At 38.9% G+C, this 26689-nt stretch overlaps 1 protein-coding gene across 1 annotated transcript; it reads right to left on the bottom strand.

Annotated features, from left to right (window-relative positions):
* Positions 1-6405: 6405 nt before the first annotated feature.
* On the bottom strand, positions 6406-26412 carry akap1b (A kinase (PRKA) anchor protein 1b). The gene is made up of 11 exons (XM_026295751.1): positions 26270-26412; positions 21071-22707; positions 19782-19906; positions 19370-19496; positions 19115-19242; positions 18277-18454; positions 16675-16825; positions 15740-15807; positions 15474-15547; positions 11675-11740; positions 6406-9207 (listed from the first exon to the last, which is right to left on the bottom strand). Exons 2-11 carry the CDS (start codon positions 22680-22682, stop codon positions 9145-9147), a joined length of 2592 nt encoding a protein of 863 aa, XP_026151536.1. The 5' UTR covers positions 22683-22707; positions 26270-26412; the 3' UTR covers positions 6406-9144.
* Positions 26413-26689: the final 277 nt, after the last annotated feature.

The raw sequence follows: 26689 nt of genomic DNA, 5'->3' as shown, positions 1-26689 counted from the left end.
AGGGCCTGAGTGACCCATTTTAGTGAAATGATTTTTCTTTCCGCAATTCAGATATGTTTGCTCGTGAGCTGGACAGTTGTGGGCTCTGGTAGCATGGCTGTTTGATCCACAATTGCCACATAACAGCTGCAGCTGTTGTTGCCGTGGTTTCTGTTGTCTTGTTAAGGAGCACAGTCTGATGCTGTGTATGGTACCTCCTTGCCCTGACTGGATGGCTGCTGCTCACATGCTGGCGTGCTTATCTTTACTGTGTGGGTCAGAGATGGTTTTATCTGTGTTAGTTTAGCTCCACACTCTCTTTTTGAAAAGTGATGGCAACAGCTCAAACCAATGTCAGATCATCAGTCTCCCTTATTTTAGCCTTGTTCGTGTGTTCAATCAGTTGATCATGTATCATCTCCTCTGTCAATGTGTCAGGCTAGCCAAACCTTTCAAACTGGAGACATACTGATCTCTGGTCTCACCAAGAAGCTGACATTGCTGTCTGAACAAAAATTGCCATAGCAGGCAAAATGGTCTTTCAAAAGTTGCACTGTCCCCGCATAATCAATAGACGGGAGGGTCAAAGCTTTAATTAGAACAGACCTGAGGCGTTTAAATTCTCTTGGGGCTCCTCGGTGAGTTGGCCTTGAAGAAAAAGATGCAACCAGGAAAATCCCAGCATCATTATTAATCCCACAACATCTCTCTGTTCATAGATTCCTTTTTGAGCACACTCTACTGCAGGTATCCTAACTATTTAAAAGATAGATATCACTTTCGATACAGTACTGGGACTTCAGACAGTCAAAAACATATCTGACAAAAATCAGATCGCCACAGACCTGACACTGAAATTCTGCAATTACTAATATAATTGTAGAATTTCTACAATTCTACAATTACAAATATAATGATTTCACATTGACAATAAGCAATATTGCTATTTGCACTGTCCTACGCGAACCTGTGTTGAGTGAGTCAGAGTGGGCAATCAATTCATAGCAACCCTCAATAACCACCATAAATCAATTAAACTTAAATACAAAACAGACCCACATGAAGTCACGTTCCTGTACAACATTGTATTTTTTGATTATCAGGATTGTGTTATGTCCACCAAATTAAAAATAACATCTATGGACAGTGATTGGTCCTCCTTCTGCAGCTATAGGTGCAAGAAGGTGCAAGATAAAGGTGTCAGTGTCACGAAAGAGAAAACTCCAAAGCCTAACAACGTGATGTGAGAGACAAAGTAATCTGTGAAGCCATTCAGAACCTAACTTCTCACGTGGCCAGTTTGGCTCAGATAACCCGACTGGCAGTCAGAAGCAGCAGCCAGAGGCCCAATCGAAGTCAATTTCCATCAGTTCTGTAACCAATTTCCTGCTGCCTTCCAGAACTGTAACCAATCTGACATCAAGTAAGACTGAGTTCACCTCAAATATCATGGAAGCTTTACCAAGAGCTCACTCACCTGAAGGGCCGTGGTCAACCAAACAAAGGCAAAGGCAAAGGCAAATTTATTTGTATAGCACCTTTCATACACTACGCAATTCAAAGTGCTTTACAAGGCATATAATTACATTAAAAGCATTGAAAAGAGCATTTAAAAATAAAGACATTTAACATAAAATAAATTTAAATCAAGTAAAGTAAATTAAAATAAAACATAAAAGCACATTAAGAAAACAAGGATGAACAATTATTCGAAGGCAGCAGTAAACAACAGAGTTTTCAGTCCTGATTTGAATGAGCTGACAGTTTGAGCAGACCTCAGGTGTTCAGGAAGTTTGTTCCACAAGTGAGGAGCATAGTGACTGAATGCTGCTTCACTTTGTTTGGTTCTGGTTCTGGGAACACACAGTAGACCTGTCCCAGATGACCTGAGGGGTCTGGAAACCTCATAGGGAACCAATATATCTTGGATATATTTTGGTCCACAACCATTTAGTGCTTTATAAACTAGCAATAAGATTTTAAAATCAATCCTTTGACTAACGGGAAGCCAGTGTAGTGATCTAAGAACTGGTGTGATATGGTCCAGTTTCTTGGTGTTTGTAAGGACTCTGGCAGCAGCATTCTGGATTAGCTGCAGCTGCCTGATTGACTTTTTGCTAAGACCTGTGAACAAGCCATTACAATAATCTAACCTACTGAAAATAAATGCGTGAACAAGTTTTTCTGCATCTTGTTTAGACAGAAAACCTTTTATTCTAGCAATGTTTTTCAGGTGGTAATAGGAAGATTTAGTGATGGATTTTATGTGGTTGTTAAAATTCAGGTCTGAGTGAATGATTACACCAAGGTTTCTGGCTTGATTTGTAGCTTTCAATGACATGGAGTCAAGGTGAGCAATGACCTTTGACCTTTCATTTTTGGGGCCAAAAACAATCACTTCTTTCTTGTCTGTATTGAGCTGGAGAAAATTCTGGCGCATCCATTCTTTGACTTGATTAATACACTCACATAATGAAATCAGAGGACTATAATCATGAGATGATACTGATATATAAAGTTGGGTGTCATCTACATAGGTATGGTAGTCAATGTTGTAGTATTCCATAATCTGAGCAAGGGGCAGCATGTAGATATTAAATAAGAGAGGACCAAGAATAGACCCCTGAGGAACCCCACATTTCATTTTTGTTCGCTCAGACTCATAGTTACCAAGTGAGACAAAATAGTCTCTATCTTGTAAGTAAGATTTTAGCTAATTTAACACTGAGCCAGTAACTCCCACCCACGCTTCTAGTCTATCAAGCAGCACATCATGATCAACTGTGTCAAATGCAGCACTGAGATCCAGTAGTACTAAAACAGAGGTTTTGGATTCATCATTATTTAAATGTAAATCATTTAAAATTTTAATAAGTGCAGTCTCGGTGCTGTGGTGTGCGCGAAATCCAGACTGAAATGCATTAAAAAGATTGTTTTGCACCATAAATCTGTGAATTTGTTGAGAAACTACTTTTTCAATTATTTTTCCCAGAAATGGAAGATTTGATATTGGCCTGTAGTTACTTACTGCTGAAGCATCTAGATTAGGCTTTTTAAGAAGAGGTTTTATAACAGCAGTTTTTAAGGCCTGGGAAAACTGCCCTGACTGAAGAGAACTATTGACAATCTGCAATACATCTGGAGCTAAGCTGTTAAAAACGTTTTTAAAAAAAATTGTTGGTAAAATATCAAGGCAGCATGATGTAGATTTTAATTGTAGAAGCGTTTCTGCCAGAGCTCTGTGATCAAGGAGATCAAAATGTTCTAGATTCACTGGAGAACAAGGAGGCACAGGTGATATTGTCATGTTCCTAGGACTGCAGCTACAGATAGTTTGTCTTATCTTTGATATTTTGTCTGTGAAAAAGGCTGCAAAATCATTGCATGACTTTTTGCACAGCAGTTCAGAAGGAAGAGAGGGTGCTGGGTTTGTGAGTCTGTCTACAACAGAAAACAATGTGCGGGCATTATTGCTGTTTCTATTGATAACCTCTGAGAAAAATGATTGCCTTGCATTTTTTAGTTTTTGGTTATAGTTGTGAAGACTCTCTTTGTACAAGTCGAAATGAACCTGGAGTTTGGTTTTTCGCCACTTGCGTTCTGCTTGTCTGCATATTCTTTTCTGAATTTTAACCACTGTGGCTTTTCTCCAAGGTGACTTTGACTTTTTTCTTGCTGACAATACCTTGGTCCTAATTGGGGCAATGGAATCAATAACAGTCATAACTTTGGAACTGAAACTTCTTACAAGATCATCAACAGGGGCTGATGGCAGAAAAATCTCGGGAGAAACTCCTGGTTCACAGTGCTGGACCAGGGCAAAACTTATCAAAGAGTTTGCTTTCATTATTCTGTTTTATATGTTAATTGCCCTACATTAAGTGTGAATGTGTGGCAGAGTGGTTAGAAACAATGGTTGTCATGAGGTTAACTTCAACATTGCAGGTTCAAGTACCCCCAGAATTTTTTTTTTTTTAAATATCTATCTATCCTCCTCCCCCTATTACATGTATTAACATAGATACATAGATCCCCTCCTCTACTCTTACCTGAGTGTCTGTTCCTGTCAAGGCGGTGCATGGAGCGCTCTGCTCACTGTAGCATTACTGCCGTGCCCGGGATCAGTGGGTGTAGGCAAGTTTCTGTTATATTCGTCACACAACAATCACAGATGGTGGAATTTCCAGCAATTAGTAGATCCAGTTTGCCTGTTTTGTGCATGATGGATCTGGCTTAGGTGAGAAAAATGCTTGGTAGGGGCAGTTTGTGTAGTTGTTTCCTCAGTCAAGCCCCAGTAGGCCCGCTTCTGCCTCCTCTATCAAAGCCACATGCATTGCTTCTCTGGCCTGACAACAATCCAAGCAGATCCCAGTGGCCTTGCTATGTCCTGTGGAATATTATGAGCTTGCTGAAAAGTGCTCCTAACATTGACTGGCATCACAGTTAAAGTGTCAATGACTGTAGACGTGTCTGGCTTGAGAACACACCTGGGTTACCTCGTACTGTGCAAAACCAACATGAAACATGATTTCTCCTTGTCAACATGTTTCTATCATTTCTAGTAGAAATTTGATTCTAACTCGTCTGACCAGACCTTTCCATTTACCCCCATAGCAGATTGACAATGCCTCAGATTTGCAGAATATCCTACAGACTGCTTGTTAACTAAAACATGCTGAGCCAAAATGGCAGCAACATACACCTTTTCAGCAAACACAGAAACATAACAGTAGAAACCTGAGTACCCAGGAAACAGAACAACGCTCTGCCTCCACCTGCTGATTCCTACAGCCCCATTGGAGAAGAGTGTCCACTTGTTGGCATACGACATTACATAACAGTAGAAGGCATTCTTGCACTGAGAACAGTCATACGAATCACCTGGTCACAAGAGGTCAGTAGAGAATCTGGCCTTTTAGTGGCTAGTACCAAAGCTGTAGGTGATCCAGATGAGGGTGCCATATGTGGCCCACTAGCTGCGACAGAAGGGTCTGTCTCAGGGGAAGAGGCCAAGGCACTCCATGGAAGATGCATCCTGAGTCAGACTTGTTGACTCCCCGAGAGAAAACTACAGTGGGCAATATGTCAACACCTCTGAGACACCTCCAACCTGCCGTACCTCTCCCATATCATTCCCACCACCTTGAGGTTCAGCCTCCAGTCACCGTGAAGGGGTCCCTGGTGAGACACTATATCAACAATCTGGTTCTGCATCCCAGGTAGATGTCTTACCCTGAGAGTAGCAAGTTAGGTTGGGCCCACCAAAGTAGTCTCTGACTCTCCTTCAGAGACTGAATTGACCTGGTGTCCCCTTGTTGGTTCATATGAAAAACTATGGACGTCTGACCGGACAAGAACATGTTTGCTCTCCAGGAAAGAAAAGAAATACCTCAGGGCAAAACACACTGTACCCGAATTTTTTATGTGTTGGAGCCTCTGCTGGTGGATCCAGGTACCCCTCACTACCCCTGTGGTTCCACATAGTGCCCCACGCTAAAGGAGAGGCATCCCTGGTATCTCCCAGCAAGATGGAACTGAGCCCATGGGAACAGCACTGTTTAAACAGGAATCAGCAGTCTGCAATGTATAGACTGTCAAAAATATCCCCGTGTTTTATTAAAAATTTGTTAACAGAAAACTTTAACCAAGATGTCCCATAAATCACTTCACCAATGAGGATGTGGAAAAAGAAAATATGCTACTATAAACATATATTTTAAACTTTTTTTTTCCCCTGGTAGCACTGCACAAGCAAATGAAATGCAAAATGTGCCTAGCAAAATCTGATACACATCTGCAGAAGTTATGAGATTTTGGGCACAGCTTAGCACCTATTTAACATTTAAGAATCATTCCCAGAGTGTGAAAACTGTGTGACCACAAGGGATCAGGCAGGATGAACCAGAATAAAGAGACAAAAAATAATAATAATGTTCCCTTTATATATCCTCTTCTACAGTATTATAGAAAAGTATAGCTGCTATCTTATTTACAGAGAAATGAACAAAATTCTGAATCTGGATTAAAAGAACAAGGGGACAGCAAATGCATGTGAAACAGGCAAGGAATATACAAGTGAATGACATATGGTTTCTGCTCTAATCCAGTACCAACATGTGGATATCCTTTTCAAGAAATCATATATCGTGTGTACTTCCGTACAATATTAAAATGTCAAAAATTAATCTCAAACATAAACTGCCCTCAGGCATAAAGATTTAAAACCAAAATTAAACATGCCTAAAATTGAGTATTTAACAGTTTTTTTTTAGTTGACAGTTACACAGATAACTTTTAGAAGACTTATGTGTCAAACAGAACTCTTAAAACTCCAAACTTTAACATTCAGTCAATTCAGTTTGTTATAACAAAGCTGCCTTACTGCTAGTGTAACATAATTTCACTGAAAAAAAGACTCAATAAAAATATGAGATACATTGATTTAATATTATTTACAATTAGTCATTGTGGAAATTAATCCCTTTTTCATTCAGCTGCTTCATGTTGAATCTAACGTTGCCATATAGTAAGTGCAAACAGAGGGAAGGTCTGACTTCATGAGACTGGATAAAATGTTTAACATTAAAAATAAAAATTATGACACATCTGCCAAGACACATTCAAATGCATATTTAACTGAAAAGCAAAAATAAAAATGCCATTGAAGTATTGTTGGACTGTGTTTCTCTCTGCTCAGCAGGACCCTGTTCTTCAAATGTGATTTAACTTATGCAGTGTTGGTTCAGTGAGCAAAAGTACCAGTTAACACAATCTAGTTTCACTTTACTAAAATAATTTAAATAATTTTGTATTATGATAACCATGTATCAATAATCTGAGCACACTATTTTCAAGTGTGATTTATCAAATTTACACAATTGGTCACAAGTGCAGCTTGTTGCAATCAGGCTTGATTTAAACCAAAGTTAAAGAATTAATTTGTTAATTTACTATCCCAAGTTGCACTGTGAACACATATTTGAATCTCAAACCTGGTACATTTAAAAGAGGTAGATAACCATTATATCACAATACACAGCTACTTCAGAAGATTTTTGACAGTAGTAGCTGAGATAGAGACTGAGTGAGAAAGCAGTATGCAACAAAGATGAAACCTCCAGGTATGTGATATGCAGTACAACTTTTTACCCATTAACTCGTTCTTTTTAGTCAGATAAGAGCTTATCGAACATCCTCTTGACTTCTTATGTGTTACGTTTAGCAAAGTTTTTGGTCATCTTGGGACAAGATGAAATATGCTCTCTGAACAAGTAGAAAGCCCAGTATACTTTAATTTTTTTTCACTCAATATTTCCCTATCATATTGTGTTGAAGTTGTCTGCTATTATATACATTTCCTTTAGCATAATAAATTTTGCTACCTCTTTAACACGATATACATTTATGTCACGCCCCTGATGGTTGTACTTCAGGATTCCGTCACTTTCAAACAAGCATGAATGCCAGGGCTCCCAAATAGACAGACTAAGACTAAGCTATCTTGTGAAACAAGCTCTAAAAGCAAAACTTTAAAGACTTCTTTGGTTTGGGCCTGAGGGCTTGTTGCTCTGACAACATTTCCAGATTTCCTTTAAGGAACCTTGAAGAACTGAAAAAAATCCAGACTTCTCTCAAATCAAAGTTTACACTGTTATCCACAAATGAAAGACAAGGTCCTGCATCATGCTGGATTACTGCATTTTAACACAGAGGGCACACACTTTCAACATTCAGTTCAAATTCCAAAACAGTGAAGAGCACAGACAATTGCTCCTGTGCCGATTTATGATGCATATTAATGACTCTCTCGAGCAACAGTTAAAACTAGTTCTACAACAAAGGGCGGCACTGCAAACTAAATATTGTGTAGTGTTTCCTTCCATTGCCACTCAGTTTTTAGTGGTTCCCTCATTCAAGCTTTTGATGCTCAAAAGCTTTAGGATAAAAGCAGCATTCATACTGAAACTTAGACTTATTCACTTAAAACATATTAATGCTGCATCTCAGTTTAGAAAACAATTTAAATTTTGAAGAAACCCCATGTATGTATAAGACATAAAACACTTTGACCCATATGAAATATTGTTAAAGTCTTCTAGCAGCTTTCTTTCACTTCAGATTTAAATGTTCAATGACCTGTTACCAAGTGCTTTCATAGATTTAAAAATACAGTGCGACAGATTTGGTGGCATTGAACTGCAACATATTTCTACAGTTCATGATTGATATACTGAAAGCACAAAAAATATTTTGTGCACTAAAATTTCAGAACTCTGAAGACAAATTTTGGGATGACAGGTGCTATAACAAAATCATAGTGGACTTTTATAGTTAGGTCAATCTTAAAACTAAATTTTTAAAGAATTACAAACAAACTAATAACCTACATCATGATCTGTATGTGTCCTTACTGAAAAGCTATCAAAAAATGCATTGTAGAAATAACACGCATAGGAAATCTCAGCTAACATGAAGTTCCAATCTGAAACACAGTTCAACTGCATTTTGGTCTAGGGGAAGGGAAATGCAATCAGCTCACTTCAGGAGGAGCACAGAAGTACATGTGTCTCAAAGCCATAGGGCTAGGCAGATGATTTGGATGCTTAATGAATGACCAGAGACAACCCTGTGATGAACTTCTAAATGTATTGACCTACAATGAGTACAGCAGTTATCAGTGAAACCCAAAGTTGTTTAAAACGAGCGTCTACATAGTCTGATGTAGTCCTTTCACGGAGCATGATGATCCACACGAAGTGCAAAGGCCCAGGTTAAAAATTAGAATGGGGGAGGGAAAAGGTACAGTTTGAACATTTATTAAATTACAATATAGAATTCCTTTTCAAAAATGTACACACTCATTCTTTCCTTCTTAAAGATTTTTTTTTGTGTAAAATAATGAGGAGATAGTTGTCTTATTTTGAAGCACTGCTGTATTTTCATAGAATATGAAATTTCTTTTTCAAAAGAATGGGGCAAGAAAATCAACCAGATGTGAAAAAAAAAAAAAAAACCAAATTCTTAGATCAGTGGTGTGTCTGATGGTACTGGGACCATATGATGGCCTGGGTCCAACACTGCTGATCACAGAGAGAAAAAAAAAGGAAAAAAAAAAAAAAAAAAAAAAAGATATGGGTGGGACTGAAGAGGTCAAATGTTAGTAGTTCAAAATCCATCCACCCAAGACCCTAGGCCCCTCTCTGCCAGAGTTCGGTTTACTGAAATCACCTGAAAGGGGAAAAATATTAAAAGCATTTATACACATACATTTAAAAATACAACAATATTTAAGTAAAGAGAAAAGACTCCATCATTACTAAAATAAAGCAGATTAAGATATTGCTGAGTGCGCAAAACTGTCAAAACCAGGCATTTGATGAATCTAAAAATGAAAACATTTACTTCAGTACTTTTGTATTGCACGTTCCATATTTGATATTTCACAGTTGCAGTGTCCAGTATTAATCTACAGTGTAAAAAATAATAAAAAATGAAGGTTAAAAAAAACTAAATGAAAAGATGTGCAAATGCATACACAGTCGCAGCTTGACCTGTTACCCTTACTAGTAACTAGTGCCCAACCTGGCAAGGTCACAGGTATTATCAACGCCAGTGGATTCATGCCCCCAGGAAACACCACCCCCATTGCCACCCAGGAACACAACCTCTGTCCCCAAAACTCCACCAGCTCTACCACTTCGGCCAACACTCAGACCTGTCTTTTCTCCAAATAGTGACAAGACTGAAGTAATCATTTTTGGGCCACAGAAACTGTCAGCAGTCACCTCGAGTCTCTTTCTCTAAAATTCAAAAATTAGGTTTGAAATCTAGGGGTAATGATGGACTCGAACTTGAATTTTAACAGCCACATTAAATCTATAACGTCGTCAGGATTTTATCATTTCCAAAACATTGCCAAAATCAAAGGGATCATGTCTAAATGAGACTTAGAAAGACTCATCCATGCAGCAGGTTAGATCTCTGTACTGGCTTCCTGTCGCTCAGAGAATAGACTTTAAAACAGCAGTGCTTATGTTTAAGTCCCTTTGTGGCTCAGCACAACACTCAACACAGTACATCTCTGACATGTTGCTGCCATATGAACCATCTCGAACTCTGAGAACATCAGGGACACGCCTTCTGCTAGTACCCAGAGTCAGGACTAAACAGGGAGAAGCAGCTAAAATCTGGAATAGTCTTCCTGATGATGTTAGACAAGCCTCAACTATGGCAATGTTTAAATCCAAGCTAAAAACTTTTCTTTTTAGCACGGCATATGACAACTGAAAGTGTTTTATCTAAAGTATTTTATCTGCACTCATTCTCCTTTAATTTTATTTCAAGTTCATTTTTTACTATTTGCTGTTTCCTGTTTTGATTTTTTGCATATGTACTTTTAACTTTTATTTTGTTTCTGTAAAACACTTTGAATTACTCTGTATATGAATTGTGCTATATAAATAAACTTGCCTTGCACCCTTCAACTAATACATATATTAAAAGTAATAGAACACTTATGTTCTTCCAGTAAAGTGTTTTGTCACACACACCTAGTCTGGCCAACCAGTCCCACTCACTTTCTTAGCAAAAGAATGTTGGTCTGGAGCCTTAGGAAGTCTCTACTAGCGGCATCAAATGAACCGGTCCTATCACAGCCATTTATCTGCAATGGGGCGGGCTTTATGTGATGAGTCACATACATATTGACTTGTTCGTAAGGTTGCTCAATGCCAGTCCAAGGTCGGAAATGTTTCTACAACTGGCTTTTGCCGTTTACGCCACTCAAAAATATGCGCAGAACTGGTGTTAATACCACGTATTACAAAAAAAAAAAAAAAAAAGACAGTCTACTAGCGCCTCTACCGCACACCATGTTGGTTTAACACTAGGTTTGTTGATACTGGTCTCTCTGTCGCTTTGCTTGCGTCATATCCTTCGTTTCTCCGATTGGTTTATTCTGCATTCATGGGCCCGGCCCCAGGAATTCGATCTCAACCCATGAGATTCCAGACTAATTCTTTGTATACAATAGGAGTTAGTCGGGCTGGCCAGGCTAACTCATACCTAGTTTACCATTGAAAAGCAGTGAAATGTGGCTTTCAGCTTTGCAGGGCTCTGGCAGATCTATCACAGAGACTTGTCCCAAATTATAATCCCATTTGTTTAGAGCACTATAGATAACAGATCCCACATACTTCCCATGCAGTTGGACTGATCTTGAGAGAATGTGCTGGGATAAATTAGATAAACTATCTAAATCCAGACATGCAAAGTTTGTAGTGTCTTACTCGAGAAGATTCGAAGGTACAAATGCAGCTACAAGGGCTTTTACAAATACTAAAAAGGGTGCAACTTTCAGCGAGAGATTTCCGTTTCCAAAACCATGTTCTCACTGGCATTATGGGTTAATCAGAAGTTGAAACTTGTGATATACATTTAAAATTAAATATAGAACACACAAGGCAGAAATTAAGGGGTCTCAAATCTACTTTCTGAAGACAGTGAATGTACTCATTCCACCTTTTTAGGCAAATGTGACTTGTGCCACATTTGACTAAGTATTCCACACAACTAGGGACATCTTCAACCTCAAAAGTATCAAGACAAATATGAAATATACATAACCGCAATATTAAAAGCTACAAATGTTAGGAACGCAGAGCACTGCATTATTAATTTGCAAACTACATTGTACCTCATCTCCAACCATATTCCACAGGTGGACTAATGGAAGGCCTGTGTTGTTATCATAGTTTGAGACCTGTACAGACAAAGAAAGACAAATTGAGAGTTAGAAATTAGATTTGAAACTGGTTCAGTATAGTAGTTAGTACCTGTACACAGCTATGTGTTGAGGAAGACAAGTTGAAAACGTTATTTATAATAATAAAATACAGGCACTTAGTTTGAGGATATACAGTGGGTACGGAAAGTATTCAGACGCCTTTAAATTTTTCACTCTTTGTGTCATTGCAGCCATTTGCCAAAATCAAAAAAGTTCATTTTATTTCTCATTAATGTACACTCAGCACCCCATCTTGACAGAAAAAAACGGAAATTTAGAAATTTTTGCAAATTTATTAAAAAAGAAAAACTGAAATATCACATAAGTATTCAGACCCTGTGCTCAGTATTGAGTAGAAGCACCCTTTTGAGCTAGTACAGCCACAAGTCTTCTTGGGAATGAGGCAACAAGTTTTTCACACCTGGATTTGGGGATCCTCTGCCATTCTTCCTTGCAGATCCTCTCCAGTTCTGTCAGGTTGGATGGTGAATGTTGGTGGACAGCCATTTTCAGGTCTCTCCAGAGATGCTCAATTGGGTTTAGGTCAGGGCTCTGGCTGGGCCAGTCAAGAACGGTCACAGAGTTGTTCCGAAGCCACTCCTTTGTTATTTTAGCTGTGTGCTTAGGGTCATTGTCCTGTTGAAAGGTGAACCTTCGGCCCAGTCTGAGGGTCCTGAGCACTCTGGAAGAGGTTTTCTTCCAGGATATCTCTGTACTTGGCCGCATTCATCTTTCCTTCAATGCAACCAGTCGTCCTGTCCCTGCAGCTGAAAAACACCCCCACAACATGATGCTCCCACCACCATGTTTCACTGTAGGGATTGTATTGGGCAGGTGATGAGCAGTGCCTGGGTTTCTCCACACATACCGCTTAGAATTAACACCAAAAAGTTCATTCTTGGTCTCATCAGACCAGAGAATCATATTTCTCATAGTCTGGGAGTCCTTCATGTGTTTTTTGGCAAACTCTATGCAGGCTTTCATGTGTCTTGCACTGAGGAGAGGCTTCCGTCGGGCCACTCTGCCATAAAGCCCCGACTGGTGGAGGGCTGCAGTGATAGTTGACTTTGTGGAACTTTCTCCCATCTCCCTACTGCATCTCTGGAGCTCAGCCACAGTGATCTTTGGGTTCTTCTTTACCTCTCTCATCAAGGCTCTTCTCCCACGATTGCTCAGTTTGGCTGGACGGCCAGGTCTAGGAAGAGTTCTGGTCGTCCTAAACTTTTTCCATTTGAGGATTATGGAGGCCACTGTGCTCTTAGGAACCTTGAGTGCTGCAGAAATTCTTTTGTTACCTTGGCCAGATCTGTGCCTTGCAACAATTCTGTCTCTGAGCTCCTTGGGCAGTTCCTTCGACCTCAGGATTCTCACTTGCTCTGACATGCACTGTGAGCTCTAAGGTCTTATATAGACAGGTGTGTGCCTTTCCTAATCAAGTCCAATCAGTTTAATTAAACACAGCTGGACTCCAATGAAGGAGCAGAACCATCTCAAGGAGGATCAGAAGAAATGGACAGCATGTGAGTTAAATATGAGTGTCACTGCAAAGGGTCTGAATACTTATGACCATGTGATATTTCAGTTTTTCTTTTTTAATAAATTTGCAAAAATTTCTACATTTCTGTTTTTTTCTGTCAAGATGGGGTGCTGAGTGTACATTAATGAGAAATAAAATGAACTTTTTTGATTTTGGCAAATGGCTGCAATGACAAAGAGTGAAAAATTTAAAGGGGTCTGAATATTTTCCGTACCCACTGTATACAGTCAGGTTTGTATATGTGGGGAGAATGATAAGTTACTTGCCATTTGGCCTCCGTACACCAGCACACTGAATATAAAACTGAACATTTACAGATGTCAGTGATGTGAAGCTTTATTTCAAGGGGCTTGACAAAAGTGTGGCATTAATCATTTAGGAATTACAGCCATTTTTATACACCCATCCCCATTTTTGGTGTCTCAATTGATGGGACAATTACAAATTACAATTAAGGCTGATTTTTAATACCTGGATGGGGAAAGAAAAAAAAAAAAGAACTGAAAAGACCTGGAATCCAAGGACAAAATGTTGATATTCCTTTATTGAGATGCTTTGCCAGGCCCTTACTGATTTCAGCTGTTTGTGTTGGTCTTTCTGCCTTCAGTCTTATTCCTTATAAATAAAAAACATGTGCTATCGGGTTGAGATTAGGTGACTGACTTGGCCAGTGAAGAATACGCCATTTCTTTGTCTTGATAAACTGTGGGGTTGCTTTTGTTTTGTTAATTATCCATCTGCAATATGAAGCAATCTTTCTGATTCAGTTTTGTAGGACTTGGCTGAATTTGAGCAGAGAGTATAGCCCTATACACTTCAGATTTCATCCTTCCACTTTATCCACAGTCATGGCCCATGCCAAAACACTGTGTAGCAAACCCAAGGGAGGACTAATATTAATCTTAAATTATATTTTTACAATCCAAAACCAATAAATTGAGGAGCCATCTGGATAAGATCTACCCTTAAGGGATTTATCATTCTAAAACTGATGACCCAGGGACCAGGTGAGACTGCCCACCTCAACGATATGCTGCATTTCCAGACACTCTTGGACCATGGACAGGCTCTGCAGAGTCAACATATGTGCCATGACAACAAGACCCATTGTAAAGGATGGTTACAACCAGCGATAAATACCTTTAAGCCATTGCTTTGCTCACTCTCACCAGGTTAGCATGTTTTTCTAGATATGGATTGAAAACTTACATAATGGTATATTGATTGTCCCTTTTTTTATTTATATGTAGAAAAATCAACTTACTGAAAGCATTGCTACTAGAATACAATGTTAAATATAAGCTATGTTATGTTTCTTGCTTATTGCTAATTCATGTATCTGTGTGACTTACTTTGACTTTGTTATGAAATTATGGTTCCAATTACTTGCTACTTGTGTTGAAGTCCCAAAGTTAGTCCCAAACCATAAAAATTATTTCTATTCCTAAAATTAATTACTTTAAAAAGTCTGTTTAAATTTAAGCCCACTCTAGAGGCACAGATGGAACCCTTTTGCGTCATACAGTGCTCAGACCAGTAAACCTGTACTACTGCAAATAGTACCACTATTCAAATTTATTGAGTTGTACCTATATGTTCATGAAACCATCTCTTAAGTATAGACTAAGAGAGATAGTCCTACCTCCTCAATAGTGTTATGGACTTGGCAATGATGTTGTGAAAGGCTTTTCTTAAATTACAGAATTCTGCAGTCATTCACTTTTGTTGTTTTCCATGTCTTCCTGACCTACTGGTGTTGCTGAAGTTACCAGTTAATTCCTTCCTTGTAAGAATTCTTAAAACTGTTGTTTTGGTCGGTCCCAATCTTTCTGCCATCTCTCTGATAGGTTTGCTTTCTTACATTTTTCTGACAGCCTCTTTCACTTGCATAGACAACTCTGGAACTCATGTTGAGTGTTTCAGGAAGCAGCTACCAAACGCAAAACATAACACACTTAACCAACTCCAAGGGTTGGTTATAAAAGACGGCTATAATTCTTAAACGGTTAATTCCACACTTTTGTCAAACACCTTGGATTAAAGTCTTTACATCACTCACATGTTGAGTGCTTTAATTCAAAATCAATGTGGTGGTATATAGAGCCCAAATGGCAAAAAGCTTCACAGCCCCAACATATATGAACCTAACTGTATATTTCTGATTTACTGTACCTGTGCAAGCAATGCCATTCCTCTGGTCATCTCCTCCAACAGTGACGTGGCTTCTGGTGAAAAACGATCCTCTCCTGATGAAAGTGTGAACAAAACAAATAGTTGCAGCTAAATAATATTTGCAGTTTTAGAATTTGGACTTTGCTTTAAACACAGTTTTAAAGAAAAAGTAAACATTGTTGGCCCATTACACAGTCAACTGCGAAACTAGCATTGGCACTGTCAAACTGGTGGTGAATTTTTAAAACTTTGTCAACACAGTGTACCTGGAAGTGGGGCAATGTTGTCAAGGAGTACTTCAGCACCTTGAAATGGTAGTGTTACAAAATCAGACCTGAAAAACATAAGGGGAACTGTTCAAGAAATTTCATGGAAATATATATATCATACCATGTACACTTAAAGACACTGTTTAGACAACTTTTTTTAAAACATGTTAATGACAATTTAAGACATTTTAGCAGCTTTTACAACTTCTAAATCATCTAAACTAGACTCCATCATTCTGTGGAACCTCCAGCACAATTACTGCTGCAACCTTAGACCAGCCACTCTATCCTATTGAAAAAAAAAAAAAAAAAAAAGTTTCAATTTGTAAGATAGTGTCAAGGTTAAAGGCTGAAACTGAAAAAAATTAACCTGATGTTAGCAGCACAAGAAAGGTGAGGGTGTCCCTGAAGTAAAATAAATTAAAAATCTCCATTGAGAAGTTACCATCCACTGCTAATTTCACAGAACACTGTTCAATACTGCAACATAAGGACCACACCAGAATCTCAACCTTATTTCTTTAACTGAATTTATTTTCATCTGAACATTTGTCCAAAAATACCTCTTATTTTATATGCTATTTAGGTGAGTAATATTGCATTCTTTGTGATAAATTACATTTACAACCGGAAAAAAGTCAATGCAACACAAAGAGAAATGCAAATAGATACACAAAATACAGCTGGTTAGCTGGCCATGGATCCTTGGTCCTGCACGTCAAAAAAATCCATAAAACATGCTTTTTAAAAAAAAAAAAAAAAAAAAAAAAACTTCTGTTGTCTAGGAATACTCAAAATTCCAGTTCAAGAAACCTCCCTTTTGTTTGACATACGTCTGGTGATTGGTACATTGCAGATACCTACCAGCACTGGGAGGAAACTTTGCTCTAAATGGCAAAATGCTCTATTGGATTACATAGTGGGATACTCACCGTATTTGACGCAGTGACTCGATCTTTACTCTGTCATAGCCTCCGTAATCAACATATCTGATCTCCACCTCATTTGTTTCTTTATAGAATGTGATGACCTGGGCTCTCCACCAGCCTCCTTCCACCGCTGGAGCCGCACAAATCACACCAACTGGACAACAGAGATGGAAGGCCTATTAAAGCTGCATAGTCTTAAAAGTTACTGTATTAAAACCCTGTGGGGGCCTGGACAAGTTTTGACATGCCCTGACATTTGTGCTTTTTTCAGTTGATTTTAAACATATTAATGGCTAAAGTCTGATAACACTAATCAGCACAAACTGGGCTACAATAATATGTGAGCAGCAAGTTTATACATGATTGTGTTTTTGAGAAAACAGTTTATGCATGGTTAGTGAAAAACTACAATTGTTAAGTCACTGAAATTAGACCATAAAACACAAACAATATTGGCTCACAAGACTTTCGAGAACTGTATTTTGTAGCCTAGAGTGTTTGCGACACTTTTTTTTTTTTTTTTAGTAGAAAAGACATGCAAGGAGGCATGTCTGATCATGAATAATCGTGATTTACCTGAGAAGACAAAGACTCGCCTAATGAGCTGCATAACGAGCCATTCAGTGAGAGGGAATTACTGCAATACAATGTAGATGCAAACGTTCGTCTGACTCGCTTTTTTCCTCTGAGGAAAAAGTAAGCTCTTCGTCACTGTCTGGAACCATGCAAAGAGCTTCTTCACCCATGTAACGTGCAGAAAATGTAAGTAAATTCTATGATGAAGCTTGATGTTTTATGCCATTTCTCGGGGGCGTGTACATAATTATTTCCATATGAACAGTTCGTTAAGTGCCAGGCGGGATTACATTAGCTTTAATGAGGTGAGACAGGAGAAACCATGTTGCTACTTACTTTCACATGGATTACATAAAAAGATTATTTGTTTTCGACTTGAATTGTTTCATTTAATCTCAGTCTTTCTATGCATATATTTCTCATGTCTTTGAGGCAAGTACTCTCTAGATTCAGGCTGTTTTATTTACGTGTTTGTGAAGAGAGGTGACAGAGAGAGAAGACAGAGCGCAACCTGTCTGCTTTCTTTATTTTACAAAAGCACTGCGTTTTGTTATGAGTGTATACAAATAAAACTATACCCGTTACAGATTTGAATGATATATCGCTCTTATCTGTATGATCAAAACTGACAGAGTAATTGAAGTTCTTTTTGCCATTATCAGGAGAAGATGCCACAAAACGTGCCAGCGTGTTCGTCAACCCCTGAGGGTTAAAGCTTTAAACATTCACCTTTGTGCTTGTCAAAGCAGCACTACCTGCTTTTTCTTGTAACCTCTGCACATGTAAAATGCCTTTAGGGTGTCCAACCTGCTCTATTGCTGAGAAAACAAAAAATCTAAAACCCACAGATTTAGTTTGAATTCCCTCAGCCAACTAAAGGCTCAGAGTTCCATTATTCTTGCACATGCAGGTCTGGTTCCGTAATGAGTCAAAGGTTTACTAAGCAAAAGAAAGACTGATAAAATTAAATGATAAAACTTATATGGACTTAACTTATAACTTATATTACCACTGTGTGAGCAAGGTTACCTTCAGCAGGTGAGGGAAGGGCAGGTGTACCAGGCTGGGAGTAGCAAAGGAACATTTGCTGGTCGAGACTTCGCAGTGCATGGTAGGTTGGATGGGTGTGCTGCTGGACAAAGATGTGACCAGCTGACACGATGTTTACCACTATCACTTCAACTGTCACTCCACTGGGAAGCAAAAGCTGAGAAGACAAATTACATTACATTACTCTTCCAATAAATGAATACTTTTAAATATCTACCATACCTGTTAATACTCTTATTTTTCCTGAGAGTCTCCCATATTTCACACTCCCCCTGCCACCCTCCTCTGTTTTGGTATTTCTCCCAGGAAACCCCTGTCATTTGTGTGGCCCCAAATCTCTTTATATGAATAATCATATAATCTAATAATATTACTATGAAGTTGTCAAGCTGCCAGATCTTGCATGAAAATGTATCCTACTCACACAACCGACACATCATACAAACTTCAACCCATTTGTGTCCTCAAACTGGCAACCTGCAACCTAGTTGCTGTTAAAATCTGCACCAGTAGTGGACGTGAGAAGTTGAGTCAAGCATTACAGGCAGAAATGGGAGGAGAAGATTTAGTTGGCGCTCAAGCAAAAAAAATAAAATGTCAACTGCCCTGGGAACCATAAACATTTTACTGGATGATTGATTATCTGTCCACATAACAGAAAAACTAGAACAAGAAGGGATCGCTGCTATTTTGTTGGCTATTTTATAATTGTTTTTTTTTTTTTTTTTAAATCAATTAGTTATATACATATACACACACAGACACACAAAATTCTCAAAATAAGTGGTGCTCAAAGCAGCTGGGAGCCTATCCTTACCCAGGAGGTCATGGGAAGTGATGGCAATGTGAGTGGGGGCGCTGGAGGTGCATATAGGTTTGTCAAGTCCAGATCTTTAAACTTATTCCCAATCAGTGACAGTGCTTTGTCAACCTGCTGCTGTGTACCTGCAGAGAAATAAATCATAGGCTGTAGATATGGTTCAAAATATGTTTTTGAATGCTCTTTTTTTTTTCCTCAGCCAGTAAAAATCTGGATACCTGTGCCAATCAATCCCCTACGACCCAAACTCACCCTCTATGTGACAGATCTGGAACTCCTGTGTATAAGGCAGGGTGGAAACATAGATCTTCGCACCAGAGTTTTGCTTCAGGAAACCCACATACCGACCTTGCTTTCCAATTAACCGTCCTACGAGATGCTGGTACAGAAACACAATGTGCTATAGGACAGTATATTACATATGATATTATGTAAATGTGATTTCAGTTTTTCCTTTTTTCTAAATTTACAAACATTCCTAAAATGATGTTCACTTTGCCATTATGGGGTACTGCATGTAGATTTATGAGAAAACACAAGACAGCAGTACACAGCAGTTTCATTTTACACATTACTGCTCTGGTGAGATGGTATACAGCATAAAACAGCAGCATATCAATGAAGAGGTATGGTTTTATCTCTCGTGCCAGTTGGCCAGACTTACCTTTGGGACCTCAATCTCCCAGATGATAAGCTCAGAATTTGAGGACACCACATGTTTGCTCTGGCTTTCTGCAGCACCCATAGTGCAACCACTGTCCACTGAATCCATACTGTTCACGTCAGAGCCTGAAAACATACACACGGGTAACTCATCACTTTTACTAACATTACTATATTTGCACTGAAAATAGGTTTTTGAGGGTCCAGTGCTCATCCTGAGCAAGTTCTTGACAGGAAAACTGCCATTTAGATTGTGCCTAGTCTATCATTTAACGGATATTACTTTAATTGAGAAATATCAGCACAATACTGGAGAAAACAGCATTTGCATTATATGCATTATATTTGGTAGAAAATCACATTTTTTACATATAAAGTAGGGCTGTCAAAATGAACGCGTTAAGTCAAACTCATTTTAACAGCACCAATTTTATTAACGCACGATTAACACGGCGCACATTTCCTGTTTGACCCATGGCCTAGCCTGTAGTCGGAGAAATTGAAAATGCAGCCATAGACAGTAAAGAGTGCAGCAGCAAACAAACAGAAAGTACAGAAAGTACTAAAGATGTCTGCAGATACTTAGCAACACCTGCCACATCCATACCTTGTGAAGGGCATGTTGTTCAGAAAAAGTGAGCTGCCCTGTCGTCTGAAAATGTAAACAGGCTTGTCTGTTTGAGCAACTGGCTCAGTGCAAAGAAGGAAATAATGGGAACTTGTGTTTTTTCTATGTTCTTTTTTTCCATGTGTTTAATAGACATGAACAAGTTCTTTGAAAAACATATCTACCATCTTTGAAACATGTTTATGTTCTTCATGCTGTATGTTTAGGGTAGTTTCACTAATAATAAATACATTTGCATATCCATGTGTATCCATACATCCATGTTAGAGTATTAAAAACTTTAAAGTATTAATTTAAGGTACATTTAGAACAGATAAAAATGTGCGATTAAGTTGTGATAAAACACGAGTTAAGTCATAATCATGCGATTAACCGCACCTAAATACTATAATCGATTGACAGCCCTAATATAAATATATGCATATCTTTAATCTAAGAGCTCACATCCTGTAACGAAGTATTTAACATTACTGACTGCAAATTGAGTTTTCACAGACTCCACTTACAGTTACAATTAAGTTTGTTTTTTTTTTCTTATGTAATGAAATCCTGCCACTGCATTATTAGATTCTCAATATCAGTTTCAAAAATCAGATACTGCCCTGGCTATACTGAGCAAAACTTAACACTCCCAAAAAAAAAAAAAAAGATCAATGTCTCACCTCCAGATTGGTCCGTCTCCACCTCACATGTGCCATGAGCTCCATTCTTCAGGCACATTCCATTGAAACTCTTCTCACATACGACATCCACTGAGTTTTCCTCAGGTAGGGCTAAAACTGTTTCCTTTTTGGTACTCTCAACCAGTGGCTGAGGATGTGTATCTTTTCTTGCTGACAAGTCTGTAACCTGGATCACATCCATTTGGTTGTCAAACATGCTGGTCTGGAGCTCCTCACTGCTGATGCCATCCTCAGAGTGGCATGTGCTACAGGCAGAGTCCTCAGCCAGCATAAGTGCTTCACCTCCTTTCAGTTTCATGCTTAACAGAGGGATACTTTGTGCTGACTGGTGTGGTGGCATTGGCCAGGGGTCTTTCTGTGCATTTTTTGTCTGATGAACTCTGTGACTGAACTCAAAAGGATCCCATTCTGGAGCTGAGGAGTACCCATTTGGCATCCCTTGCCCTTCTATCTGTGTTGCTCCTCTAGACTCATAGCCTATCTGAGAGGAGCCTGTCAGTAGATGTTGGTGCTGCTGTACTGCTGTGCTGCTCTCCTGTTGGGAGCACTGTCTGCTACTAACCAGTTTTGTGCTGCCGCTGCAGGTGGGCTGGTTGTTGTCTGAGATTTGGTAGCTGGTGACACCAAGGAACTCCTGTGTGGCTGCTGAGATGACCTCAGTTATAAGTCCTGCTGCCAGAAGCTCCAGGTCCTGCTCCTCCCCATTTCTACTGTGTAACTGGGTACCTTCTGATGTTGCGGATCGGGTGATAGTGTCTTGGACCGGGGTCAAGGCTGTGGAGGTCAGAACCAGAGCTGCAGGTGTGCTTGTTATGTGTTGGTAGTAACCTTGCACTGAAGGGGGGGTCTCAAGAGAATCCACCTCTGATGAGATCACACTCTGTACTTTGGCTGGGGTGAGTGCACAGCCAACCTTCTCAACTTGAGTATTAATAGTGCTCTGGTGCTTTGCAACTTCTCCCTCTGGCTCAGGTCTCTCTGCATCCGAAATATGGACAGCTGTGGGGGAGGAGCTGGTGACTTTGGTAGACTGGCTGGGAAAGATGACCTCTTCTGTGGCGACCTCTATAGCAGAAGCTGAATCTTTGACTACGTGTTTCTCCAGTTTTGTCACCAAGACAGGTGATGAGGTTTTCTCTGGATCTTTATGGTCTTTCAGTGACACATGCAGGCTTTCAGCTTTTCCATATGATGACAGTGGTGGGACAGAGATTTTATGGACCTCCCCTTGTCTTACACTGGCAAGGTTTGGGGTGGCTTCTTCAGGACTTTGTTCAACTGTAGGTGCTGCATCAGTGTGCTGCACATGTAACTTAGGAATATTTTTATTTTCTGTTCTCAGGTTAGTGATCTTTTGAGATCTGTGGGTGAGGCTATTTGTGTCACTTGCAGAGGATACAGTACCCTTTTCAACTATACCATTGCTACCCTCTGCTGGAGTTGTTCTAAGGCCCACAGTAGTTGGAACCCCCTCTGGGCTGTCATGGCTTATGAGTCGCACTTTTTTCCGTGAGATATACCACCACCAACCAATCAGTGCAAGTACTCCAGGCAATGTGTAGGGCACAACAGAGCGAAATCTTAGTGGCATTTCCTCAGGACACTAGCAGCTAGACCTAAAAATGACAAAGACAGGTTGAGGGACAATTCACATTCAAGGTATCTGCAAGGTATCTCAACAAAGGAAATTTAATGCTCTCTCCACAGCAGAATAAACACACATAAGGAGAGGAGTAGATTTGTAAATCTATCACAATATAAATATGAATATCAACCATATTAATATATAGCTGTATGTAATAATTATACAAAATCACATAAAAATTATAAAAACATCTGCTATAAAAACATAATAGATTTAACATTTAAGCTATTCAAAGTAGTTACATACAATTACAGAACATTTACACCTGGAAATTGAGCAGTACAACTATAGTCTGACTTAACAGGCAATGACATTAGGAGCCTTGTCAAGAACAATGTTGATTAGCAAGGGCCAATAAATGGTGTTCCACTGTCATGCATTATATTAAAAAAATCTTAAGACAAAAACTGGACTTCAACTCGTATATAAAAACATTTTCAGTCTAGTTTATCACACTACAGAAAGTACAAGGAGCACCCTTCATTTTGTAAACCCCCTGCATGAGAACCCTTGTAAAGTCTCTCACTCCTTGAGTTGATATGACTTATTTGATAATATCAAGGTATTTGGCAGTTAAAGTTAGCATTTGCAGTTTTGTACTGTTTTATCATCAAAATTAAAAAAACACATATACTGAAAGAATCAAAAGGTGGAAGAGGCTGCTCCAATCAGTTACCTGTTATACTTTAAAACATTGACAAATGGTACCATCCAGAAGCTAGCCAACAAACAGATATACCTCCAGGAGCAGTTCTAGACCCTTTTTAGGGGGGCTTTAGCCCCACAGTCTGTCATTTCAGCCCTGCTAAAACAATCAACTATCAAAATTTATTGAAAGCATAACTTTTACTTTTTAAAATAAAAATAACTAAGAAAAGCAGGACAAGTCGATTAAAAAAAAAAAAAAGATCCAAGTTTTTTAAAATTTTAATTATTTTTTATACTCTCTGCTATTCTGCATGTGTGATAGCCCTTCTTTAGAAGTGCAACCTCTTGTGTTGTATGTCAGCTGGAGGCGGGAGACAATGAAATGTCTTGTGATGCGTAGGTGGTTACAGAACATAGGTAGTGTTATCAACAACAATAATGAGGGCTAAGCCCTCCTTATGATGAAATCTTAGAACCGCCCCTGTATAGCTCTTCAATTGCTGAGGACAATGTCAGTCCAACAATGAAAGTGCTTTTCCTCAAATAGGTCTATGTTCAAAACAAATACTTAGTTTGGGAGAAAAAGAAAAAAAAAGAGGCAGAAATGTTTTAACTGTGTCCTCAAATTTCAGAAATCTGGTGCTCCTCAAAATAAACGTTACCATAAAGCCCTGCACAAGTAATTCAACCTTTAACCTGCTATGTTCAATGTACAGTACTATTTAATATCAAATCTGCAATTAACTAGCCTACAATGTTTCCATATTGCCACCTACATTGAAAAACAAGGTACTGATATGCATGTACAAATGTGTGTATGATATGGTGCCCGTTCACCTTGGACAAGGTTACAATATAAATTGCAGTCAAATAAATCAAAAATTCTACCCCAGATAGTGTTTATTAGTTCTGTTAAAGTTAAGATTTAGAGACTGACCCTCCCGGTTGACAGAAGAGTGATCAGACAAGTTCATAATAACGAGAGAATAACGCATTACAGTTTGCGTTCTAAGCGCTATTATTCATGATTCGCAATTTAATTTCCGCATACTTTTAAGAGCGTCTAATTGCACAACTAGAACTTAACGTTCTCAGCAGCAGAATCACTGCTCAGCTAAATCTGAAAAACACCCAGCATGCTGCTCTACATATCTATTTAACTCGACTTTACTATTACTCGTTCAGATAGAAGCGTGTTTAACCGGAAAGCCAACGATATTTTACAAAAAATAACCATGAACAGTGGAATTACGTTATCTGTAGGCCAAACTGTACAGTGTCCTTGTTCCAGCGCAATTCCTGTACAATTTAATTTACGGATGTTTATCCAGTGTGTGTCTGCGATAAGGCATCAGAAAGAAAGATGTCGAAGTGTGCATGGAGTCTGGCCAAAAGATAGGACACAACGTTCAAGAGACACCGCTGCAGTCAAGTTTCATCTTAACTAGCTAGCGTTAATGCTAGCAGCATCAACAGTATTGCATCAATTTAGCTGATAAGAGAACCAAGGCCTAACGAAATATTTCTACTCTCTACGATGGGAAGTCGAAACATTATTTATCATGTTCTCTACTGTACACGAGTAGCACGATGTCAACTTTCAGCGACAACTTGGCTAATAATACAATCCTGTTGGCGTGTAGCTCAGTAGTAGCTCAAAGAAATTGTCATGAACAACCATTCCAAAACACAGGACCCAGCTAATGGAAACCAGAGACGGGAACGCTATGTTATGCATATCAAAATAAGCCTTTTTCTATGTTTCAGTTTTTCTAATTCAAATGACTATTGTTACCTTTGCGTGTTTCAATAAAACACCAACGCTGGAGAGAAAAAACGGACCTAGCTAACGCCGGTTAGTACAACTAAAGTGATAAAACACACGACTGGTTTTGTACGTTAGCAGGTAGGCAATTTGTAGAAACTTAAACATGTGCCACTAAATGTAGAATTTAAATGATGAATTTGAGTAAAAAACTGTAAATTAAGTATGTACGTTATATACAGACTTAGACATAACATTGACTTTAGAATAAAATCCTATACTCCCAGAGGCTGTGACCAAACGTTAACGCTAGCCGTACAATGTATATGACACCAAATACTAACTTTGCAGAGTAGCTTAGCACGCTGGTTTTAATGACAAAGCATATATTAAAATGAAGACAAATGAAAATACTAAGGCAGCTAAGTTACGGTGCATTACATTACTTTGGCACAATGACGTTGATTACAGCATTACTGTTAAATCCATGTGTTCAGGACGACCTTATGGTTTAATTTCACTATCCGTGCTGTCAGACGACACACATAGTGAAATTAGCTTTAACCTAAAACTAAATGGTCAAGCGAGAGCATGTGCCAAACTAACGCTGGGCTAAAGGACATTTTAAGGTACAGTGTGCGTCTGTCCTGGGCCTCAGACCTTCACGTTTGCTTGCTAGCCGGCCTGGTAAAAATGACTACCAACTCCATTCTTACTGCTGACAACTTATAAGCGTTTGCTAACGTTACCATTTGAGAAACATCACTAATGTTATTATGGGAGACGCAATTAAGAGAATTAAGTTACCCAACATGCACAGAGGCTAGACAAAATGTACACCTTTTAAGTTACAAAGACACAACGTTAACGTTATATGCTAACGTTAGTTGTTCAATGACAAGGGATTAATTCAGTCGTTTGATAAACCTTTAGCAGCTTGCAGATGCAAATGTCAGTGCAAGGTTCTATCCAGTGTGTGTGCGTTACACATCTGTGAGAGAATTTAAACTAATGTTATGTCACACAATGTGAACATGGTGCAGATGTTAAAGGCTAGCGTTGTCTTTAGCCTTAGTTGCTACATGCACACTTTGCTTCTCAAGTGTTTGAGTTTACTTACAATATCCCAGATTGCTCGGTACCGCCACGATGAAAACACAGTTAAAAATGTGAGTTTTCTTACATATACCCGTGAAAACTCAACCTCTCCTTCCCACGTGTTGACCGTCTAGCATCCGTCTTTGAAAACACATACACACTAAACAGTCAGCCAAATCTCGCGACGTTTAGATACTGAAGCCTTATGTAGTCTCGCGTCAACTGAAAATGTAGTAAAGGCACCTTCTTCTCGTGACATTTACGTCAGACTAGATAGATACAGTGAAAGCGTAGTGCTGCCGTTCACAGGCTATTTAAAGAATTTTATGTTGAGTCCAGCGTGATGGAGAACATTTGTAATTTTTTTCAACAACCAACAGTTTTCCGCAATGGATACTGATTTCAGTGTGTGATCAGTGACTGGAAAATTTCTGACAGTTCT

This window comes from Mastacembelus armatus, chromosome 13, assembly GCF_900324485.2.
Source record: "Mastacembelus armatus chromosome 13, fMasArm1.2, whole genome shotgun sequence".
In the NCBI taxonomy this organism is placed as follows: domain Eukaryota; kingdom Metazoa; phylum Chordata; class Actinopteri; order Synbranchiformes; family Mastacembelidae; genus Mastacembelus; species Mastacembelus armatus.
This window is presented reverse-complemented; position numbering and strand designations above follow the sequence as displayed.